At 38.2% G+C, this 9,157-nt stretch overlaps 1 protein-coding gene across 2 annotated transcripts in view; it reads right to left on the bottom strand.

Annotated features, from left to right (window-relative positions):
- ASB9 (ankyrin repeat and SOCS box containing 9) overlaps nucleotides 1–8,888 on the bottom strand; it is a 20,066-nt gene extending 11,178 nt beyond the window's left edge. For both annotated transcript variants that reach the window (XM_015818906.1, XM_015818907.1), the window contains exons 1-2: nucleotides 8,582–8,888; nucleotides 1,193–1,272 (exon numbers count right to left, since the gene is read on the bottom strand). In XM_015818906.1, coding sequence (XP_015674392.1) covers nucleotides 1,193–1,272; nucleotides 8,582–8,675 — 174 coding nt within the window. In that variant the 5' untranslated portion in view covers nucleotides 8,676–8,888. The remainder of the gene's footprint in view (nucleotides 1–1,192; nucleotides 1,273–8,581) is intronic.
- Between the last annotated feature and the right edge of the window lie 269 nt (nucleotides 8,889–9,157).

The raw sequence follows: 9,157 nt of genomic DNA, 5'->3' as shown, positions 1-9,157 counted from the left end.
CTTTTCTGACTGCGTTCTTGTGTTCTGCGATGCGGGCATTTATTCTCCTATTAGTTTGTCCAATGTATGTGGCTGGGCAGATTTTGCATGGTATTTCATAGACTCCTTGGTTTTCTAGCTGGATCCTGTCTTTGGGGTTTCTTAAGATGTTGGCTATTTTTTGGTTGGTGCCGAAGGCTGTCTTGATATTGTGTTTGTGCAGAATTTTGCTGATTTTATCTGTGGTGCCTTTGATGTAGGGGAGGAGGGTGATGTCATTGTACTGTTCTTTGTCTCGGTTCTTGGGGGGTGTTTCCCTTTGGATTAGGTTGGTAATTGTATTTCTTTGGAATCCGTTGGAGATTAGTACGTTTGTGAGCGTGTGTAATTCAGTTTTCAGGTGATCTTTGTCGGCTAGGCATTTGGTTCTGGTCTTGGCTACGGAGATGATCTGTGCAGGGTGGTGGTGGGATTGTGCATTTAAGTAGCGGTTGGTGTGTGTTTTTTTCCGGTAGATGATGTGTCCTAGGGAGCCATTGGGTTTTTTGTAGATTAGGACGTCCAGAAAGGGGAGTTGGTTGTTGGCTTCTATTTCCATTGTGAATTGTATTTTGGGGTGTAGGCTGTTGAGATGTGTGAGGAAGTTGTCCAGTTTTTCTTTCCCGTGTGGCCAAATTACAAAAGTGTCATCTACATATCTGAGCCAGAGTTTGGATTTGTGTTCAGATTTGTCTAAGGCGTTGGTTTCGAAGTGTTCCATGTATAGGTTTGCGATGACGGGTGAGAGGGGTGATCCACAATCATCCACAATGGACAAAGATACAAACAGATAGAAGGAACACCTATGGGATCACCCCAAACTCTGGCTCAGATATGTAGATGACACTTTTGTAAGTCAGTTAAGTCAGGTCTTAACTCTGTAATTACTTTGTGAGAAGGCAAAAGCAGCACTGTTCAGCAGATTTCTTGCCCTCAGATTGTCAATGGCACCTTTGATATACTAGTGTTTTTAATGATGTACATGTTTGTGTGTAAATAAAAATGAGAAAGTTGGCTATAAATATTGTAAAGAAAGAGAGAGAAAAAATACTGCAATATAGATTTCCTTGAAGTCAAAGCACAGTCAACCTTATATTGTGAAGTACAGCCTGTCTTCAGAAAAAAATTAATGATGAGGATAAGCAAAAGATTGATCTTCTTTTTATCACCATACCTGATTGATGAGTTTCTTCAGAGCATGTAGTCTCCCATGAATGGATGCTTCATGTAAAGGAGACCAGTCAGAGACAAAATCTGTATGAAAATGGAGAAAAAGGATATAATTTAATTAGTAGATCTCTATACTTGAATTTGGATAATACTTTAATAAAGCTCCCACTACTAAATGGATTTTCTAAGATTATATGCGTTTATGATTAAATCCTTCATACTGCTTCAATAAGCAAAGGCAATTATATTTTATTGCCTGGCAGGTCATTCTTATCTTGAGACCCATATAACTGGGGAAAAACCCAAAATATCACACTTGGTGAAACAGATAAAAGCCAGTCATCAAGATGACTGCTGCCATCTCTATGCCTTTTGCTATGCTGCTCATTTTATTTGGTTGCCTAATGTGAAGAAAACAATTTACAAAAAAGGCACAGCTTTTTACCTCCAACAAAACTGAAGGAATGTAAAACCCCTTAACTATAGCAGATTTCATGCATGGCATTAATATGGGAGTTATGCACATGACATAAGGCAGGAATGAGTTTCAAAGTTTGCTCCTGAATTTCATATCAAGAATTCTGAATGTGAACAGGAACTGGGGCACATCAATGAGTAGACCCCATTCACACACTCTGTTCCGTATGTAAACATGGGCAGGGAGGTGGAATGGGACTCATCAAAATATGCTCATCAAATGTATTTATATTAAGCATGGCTCTGATTCCACATCAGGTCTTATATTCCGGATTTCTTTCCATTCCTGGATCCAATGTACTGTATTAGATCCATGACCCATGTTTTCTGTCTCCACTTATAACACAAAATACCTAATTGTGACCTTGCTCCTACAGCGATACCTGAAGAACTTAAAAAACTTCACTATTTCTCTCTTGCTGTCTTGTATGGCTAACCTGCTTACCAGAGAAGTTAAATAATCCTCCATTCGTCTAAATGCTACTTCTAAGACTGCCTCTTCTACAAGGGCTTAATACAGTGCCTGAGCTGCTACATTGCACATGAACTCAGCCTACAACTAAGCTTAAATACCTGCTACATAAAACACAGTAGTTTATTTATAATCTCTACCTTCCTTTCCTTCATTTTCTCCTTTTCATTGATGTCAAAATTTAGAATCTAAGTTTCTTGGTGTATGGGTCATTAAAATTCTATAAACTATTTGGTTCTAAAGTAACAAATTGAATGCCAGTATAGTAGTAATACAACATATTGAAAAGTTATTGTAAATGTTTCCAAGAAAATAACCAGCAGTTAGTAATGACTAGGTTTCTGCTCAATTTGATGATAAAAATGAAAAATTACATTTCCTATCTGACAATTCTTTTTCACATTGTGTCAGATAATTAATATAGTGCTAAAGAAACACAATTCCACAATAAAGGCTAACAAGAAATACAGATCAGCAAAAATGTTATCCCTCTTATTTACCTGAAAAAGAATTAAAAGAATCTTTCAATTTCATGACTCTTTAATCATTTTAAATGGTCTTTTACTTCAAGCATGGACTTGGACAGTATGGCCCAGTGATGGCGAACCTTTTAGAGACTGAGTGTCCAAACTGCAACCCAAAACCCACTTATGCATCATCGAGTGCCGGGTGGGTGTGGTCTATTGGCTGGGTGTGGCCTATTGGGTAGGCGTGGCTGCAGTGGTAACGGCAGACTGGGTGGGACTAAAAAGTTCAATCAATCAATTCCAACTTTGGAAAATCTTTTTTTTCCCGTGAGAAGTTGAAATTGACTGATTGAACCTTTTTTTTTTTTTTGCACATGGCGGCAGAGGCCTAAAGCGAAAACGTTTTATAAAACCCTGCTGAAGGCCTAGAACTGGGGCGACGGCACACGTGCCCACAGAGAGGGCTCTGAGTGCCGCCTCTGGCACCCGTGTCATAGGTTCGCCACCACTGGTATGACTTCATTTTTTTAAGGATGATGTTCATTAATATTCTTGCTTTTAGTTAAGTGAACTAAATGATCAGATGACCCCATTCAGCTCAATTTTCTTTCAGATTTGTGGCCTTTCTAATTTCAATATATTATTATTATTATTATTATTATTATTATTATTATTATTATTATTATTATTATTATTATTATTATTATTATTATTATTACTATTACTATTGTGATTGCAGATGCAGTGCTGTTGAAAGAATATCAGGTATCACAATGATAGATGACTTGATACCCCACATGCATGTTGGATTTCAATTCCCATCACTCCCAGCTGCTATCTAAACTATAAGTACAGGGCTTGATTTGGATGTGAGGGCAATCTGTCTACAACCTGTCACTCCACTTATCACCAGAGTTGATTTAACTAATCTGGCTGACTAGGCAGGTGTCCCCTTCCTCTCTTATTGCTCCATGTACATCTCTCCCGAAGCTGTGACGTTGATGGAAGAGGACGACCATCCCAGGCATATACTGATCTTCAGTCAAGGGTATATAATATCTCCAAACAAGCTATAAATACAGAACTTAACATCTGTGTTGGTAGTAGTAATTAGTTCTGAGCTATCATCATTTACCTTTTCTACATAGTGAACTTCCAGAAAACAAAGTCCCTAATCATGAGGAGGATCATATACTATGTTAGTTAAAGTAGGGGAGTTATAAGATCAATTGCACAACCGATTTCACAGAGAAAGGTTTTCAAATAAAAGTGTGTGCTCAGATAAACTATTTCAAAGGTTTCAATAATTAAAGACAGCAACAAAACTAGTCTTGCTCCGGGCTAAAGTAACAGGCATTGTGCCAATAGTGCCAGCTCAGTCAAAATAAATTAATCAAAATATCCTTTCAAAATGGGCACTGAATTGGGCTCTATATTCTGTGGCTATCATTTGCTTAGGCAGAAAGATTAAGTGTTAATAAACCAGGCATGCCCTCCCAACATGTCTCTTGTTAAAGATGCAAAGTCAGCATTTAATTTTTATATCCTCATTCTAGTCCATTAATACCCTGGGCTGATTATATCGGCATATCCAAACTACAGAATTACCACTAAAATAACAGGAAAAATGTAAGAAAAAGTAATTGCTTTGAAGGATTTCTGCCACAAGGCAAAATTTACAAAAATGATTTCTTTGAGTATGATCTGTACTGGAAGTATTAGAGATATGTTTTAGCACGTAATTTACTTTTGCTAAAAAAGAAGCAAGAACCTGGGTCTGAAGAAATTTTAAAAGGCAGTTACTTTCTATGGAGATATACACTTCTATAATTTATTGACTATTCTTAGGTATAACATATATACTTAAATTCAGTTTACAAGAGAATTCTTGTTCAATTCCTGACAGTTCAGCAGAGTAGCATTGATGGAACTGATGGAAAAATACCATCTTTCCCCAAAAGTAAGGCCTACCCTGAAAATAAGCCCTAGCTTGATTTGGGGGGGCTAATATAAGCCCTACCCCAAAAATAAGCCCTAGTTTTGGGGCGAGGCACACACCTAAAAATCAAGCTAGGGCAGGGTGGTGGAACTACCTCATGCGTCCCGCACCCTCTTACCTTGCAGCCAAGCCTTTCCTCACTGGCCCACTTCTTCTGCAGTGTCCCCAGGCCTGCATTTTGCAGTCAGAGGCCTTTCCGGAAAGTCACTGAAGCTGAGAACCGAGCTATGGATTCAATCCATAGCTTGGTTCTGCAAGGCCTCTGCAGCCGAGAACTGAGCTATGGATTGAATCCATTGCTCGGTTATCAGCTACAGAGGCCTTCTGGAAGGGCCTGACTACCAAATGCAGGCCCAAGCTCCATTCTGAGTTGCAGAATGAAGCTGATCCTTTGGCCGCAGAAGAAGTAGGCCAGCTGTCAGTGCTGCCACCGTGAGGTGAATGGAAAAGTCACCCCCTGAAAATAAGACCTGGTGCCTCTTTTGGAGGCAAAATAAATAAATAAGACTGGGTCTTATTTTCGGGGAAAGACGGTATCTGCAAGACACCATGAAGAAATCTGCTGTCAAGAGTAAACGTTACTGTTCAAGAACCATTGAACTGAATACTCTATTATTTCTTGAGGCTTTTCTGTAAATGGCCCGTATTGCTGACGCCAATTAAGTAAGTCAGTAGTTGTAAAGGGCACATATTGAAGCATTGAGACATTGAAGTTGTCTGGTCCAGGAACCAAAACTTCTCTTAAAGGGGCTATGGTTTCTTCTATCTTTGGTTTGGTGTGTTTATTTCTGGTTCAGCTAGAAACGGGTGTTTCTCTTTCATCTCTATCCAAGTCCTGTGTTTGCTTTTGAGAACCCTGTTCTGTTTTTATCTCTCCCTCCGCTCCGGCTTCTGGTTTAAGGTGGACTTCATCCCTTTCAGCCAGAGGGGCCTCTAAGGGGGGGGGGGTTTGCTGATGAATTCCCCCTTCTTCTCTTCTAGGAACATAGGGAGGGGGTCTGGCAAGTTCCTCCCTTTCTTCCTGGCTCAGAATCTTAGGTTTTGTTTGAGGTTTTGCTTTTTGGGTTGCCAAATATATCTTTGCACATTCAATTTGACACTTAGCTAACCATCTAGGCTTTTCTGCAATATTAATCTGCCATTGGTCTATGTAGGGATATTGGTCCCAATGACCCCTTCCAGTCACAATTTGATGAACCCGTGCCACGAGTTCGGGGTGCGCCGACCCCTCTTTGGGCCACCCTATGCCAAAGGTGGTCCATTCAGATTCACAGAATCTTTTTAATATGGCTGGATTTGGTCTTGGGTTTCCATAATCCCTATTAAACCCTTTTTTTAAAGTTTGCCAACATACACTGGAGTGGCGTCTGACCAACACCCTCCTTAGTCTGTTTTCCTCCCATTCTACCTTAAAACACTACCATCGACCTGGAGCCCCGGAATTTCCAACGGCCGCTCAGCAGGAAATGCGATGGTTTAACCACCCACACAATCCTACCTATTGAAGACTTAAGGACGCCACCTCTGTCTTCCAAGGGATTGATCAATTCCCTCTTCTGATCCAAATGGGATCAGGTACCCCTTTTTATAATACTTGCCTGCAGGCGTTCCAGACCCTCCTGTGGATTAAAAGACCTGTCTGCTCCCCTCAGTGGATCCTTGACTGGAATGCTTCACTGGTGGTAAATTCCCTCTCTTCCCGTCGAGGTCCCCCCATAGTCAAAGGCCACAGACCCGGCTTGGAGATATCGCCGATAGGAGAGGGGTTTCCCCCAGGGCAGTCCGTCTGGCAGGACAACGGCCTCTTCATAAGAGTCCCATCTGGAGGTGCCAAATTTCTTGTGGAAAACGAAAGAACTCTTACGAATTCCAGAGGGGTTTAGCAGAGAGTTTTATTGCGCAGGTTCAGAGACATATTAGAGATAGGCAATTCTGAACGAGGAGGGCGGGATTAGACTTCAGTTTTTATACTACCCTTCTTTCAGGAACAAAGGGACTACACATGATAATACACTGTAATACATTTGGTTCGTTTCTCATGGGCATACAATGGAAGGTTTTGCTACATACAAAGTATCCATGTGCAATGCGCATTTGGTTAGCCACATATTACTGACACAGAACTTTCCCAGTGAATTTTCCCAGTGATTATGCATTACATCATTATTCTAGCAATTATGCAGACACATCATTATTGCAGTTATGCAGACAAATCATTATTCTAATAATTGTTCATTTTACTACATTAATAGTGTTGCCATATTTCAATTGTCAGTGAAGGTCCTCTAATATATATCTGAAATTTCCCTATATGAGAAACTCTCTGTATAAACAAAATAATCAAAAAATATACTAAATATCGAAGTTATAATTCTTCAATACACAATTGTTGACAGATGTAGGAAGTTTTACATGCTACACAGAGGGAAGCTAAGTTTCATATTGATGTAAAATGTTTACAGGATGAAAGAAATGTATTCTTGTATTTATATTTAAGAGTTGATTATATTGGTTGGTTTCCAATCTTTTCTTTTTATACATGCTATAAAATAGCTTTTAGCTCAATTGCATTCATACTAAAACATAAAATATCATCAGTGAGCATCATACAACATGTGAACCATCAGTGGTATGCACGGGATGCCCAAGTGAAATAATATATAGCTTAAAATTGATATTTTTAATGGCTGATATTTTATTAGATCACCAGATCACCAATTCTGACAATACTGTAAGGATTGAACCACATATATATGGTACTTATAAACTATTCCCTTGCAAACTGTTTGTGTTCAGACCACAAATTCAGCCTGCCAGTGTGGTTTGACCACTAGATATAAGAATTGTGTACATGCACAAATTTTATATAGAAACCTTCCTATAATTTTTAGACATTATTTAGGGGATTAAAAGATGGCAGAAATATATGAATATTTTTCTCTAATGTTTAAGGATGTAGGGACTCATCCTTAGAATGAGGTTCAGAAAAAATCTGAACATGAAGAATGGAACTGTTTTTCTCATTTTTTTAAAAATCATCTCATACCTCTTCTGTAAACTCCTTGTTTCTCAGAAGCTACAATCTTCAGGAGTTGGGGGGGGGGGAATAAAATCTTTCTGACTACTGAATATAAAGAAACTATTTTCCATACAAGTTTCTAGATCTATAAAAGTGTCATGATTCAGATTTGTCTTTTCTCCCAGTTTAAATTTTTTTGCTTTATTTTTTGCAGCCTGTTTAATATATAACTTTTCGAATTAAACTGCATTTAAGATTATATAACCCAACTTTAAATTTATATAAACATCTATTATTGAAATGATAAATGGAATACTGTATAACCATAAGTAGGAATAACTACTAAGGTTAACCTATTTTCGGTTGCAGAAAATCAATATGTTTGTTGAGAGCACTGAAGCCCTACAGAAATTCGACATAAAACTGCAGATCACAAACATATCATTGTAATTATTTTATGTGCATACTGCCATTTTTAATAAATATTTTTAAAAGAAGTTTGCAAGCAGAAAGTCAACAGTGAGACATTATGGGGTGAATGCTAAGGTCATTGTTGCTGCAATTCCAAAATTATACTGAAAGAATTATCCCTAGTTGTACACAAACTCCAATATTATTCAAAACATCATACATAAGAGGAGGACCCTGAAGGATATTGTTCAAATTATGTGAACTAATCAACTTTCTCATATTTGATGCTGATACTATGAAGCAATGCAAAAGTCAAACAGGTAATGCAATTTACATTTGTAAATCTCCAGCCTTAAAAAAAAATCTCTATTTTAGCAACTTTTTTTGCACACTCTTCTGTATTTTCTATATTTGATCCTTTTTATTGATTATTCTCTCTGCTAAAAAAAAATATTCTAAAGAAATAAATTCTGCTAACCGCCAACTCACAACTTCTCTGGCTTTTTCACATCTGCTATGAAACTGCACATAACAGAGTGTTTACTTACCACCCATCAGTAGATTAAGTAGATAATGTGGATGAGTGATCCTTCCTGAACTTCGAAATAGGCAAAGACCAGTATTTTCTTCTTCCACATCCATTGCAATACTGGGCTACAGTTATTCCACTTCAAAGTTGAAATCATGAGAGTTCAAATTCCAACTTGCCTCTTTTAAAACAAACAAACCAGCCAAAAACAAAAACAACCCAGATTCAAGTTCCATGAGTTATTTATTAAGGGATTTCTGCAGCTACCGTCAACAGTGACCAAAACACCTAAACATTTTCAGATTTCAGACACACAGAACAAAGTGAGGAATATGGCTGATGTCATATCCTTTCCAGTACTATATCCAATCAGCATGCTTCTCTTCTGTTTTTATAAGAAAGTAACTTCTCAGTTGCCAACAAAACAAGACAGAAAGAGCTAGTTTAACTTGTTCAGCTAACTGTGCCTTCAGGGGATTTATAATAGAAAAAGGAGAAAGGGGAAGGAAGGGGAGAGGGGGAGGGAGGGAAAGAGAGACATATTAGTATCATCTATTCTGCTTTTATCACAAAGCATACATTATTTTATTTTCAG

This window comes from Protobothrops mucrosquamatus, unplaced genomic scaffold (assembly GCF_001527695.2).
Source record: "Protobothrops mucrosquamatus isolate PMUCROS unplaced genomic scaffold, P.Mucros_1.0 scaffold816, whole genome shotgun sequence".
Classification (NCBI taxonomy): Eukaryota; Metazoa; Chordata; class Lepidosauria; order Squamata; family Viperidae; genus Protobothrops; species Protobothrops mucrosquamatus.
The sequence above is the reverse complement of the archived record's forward strand: the minus strand, read 5'-3'. Positions and strand labels throughout refer to the sequence as shown.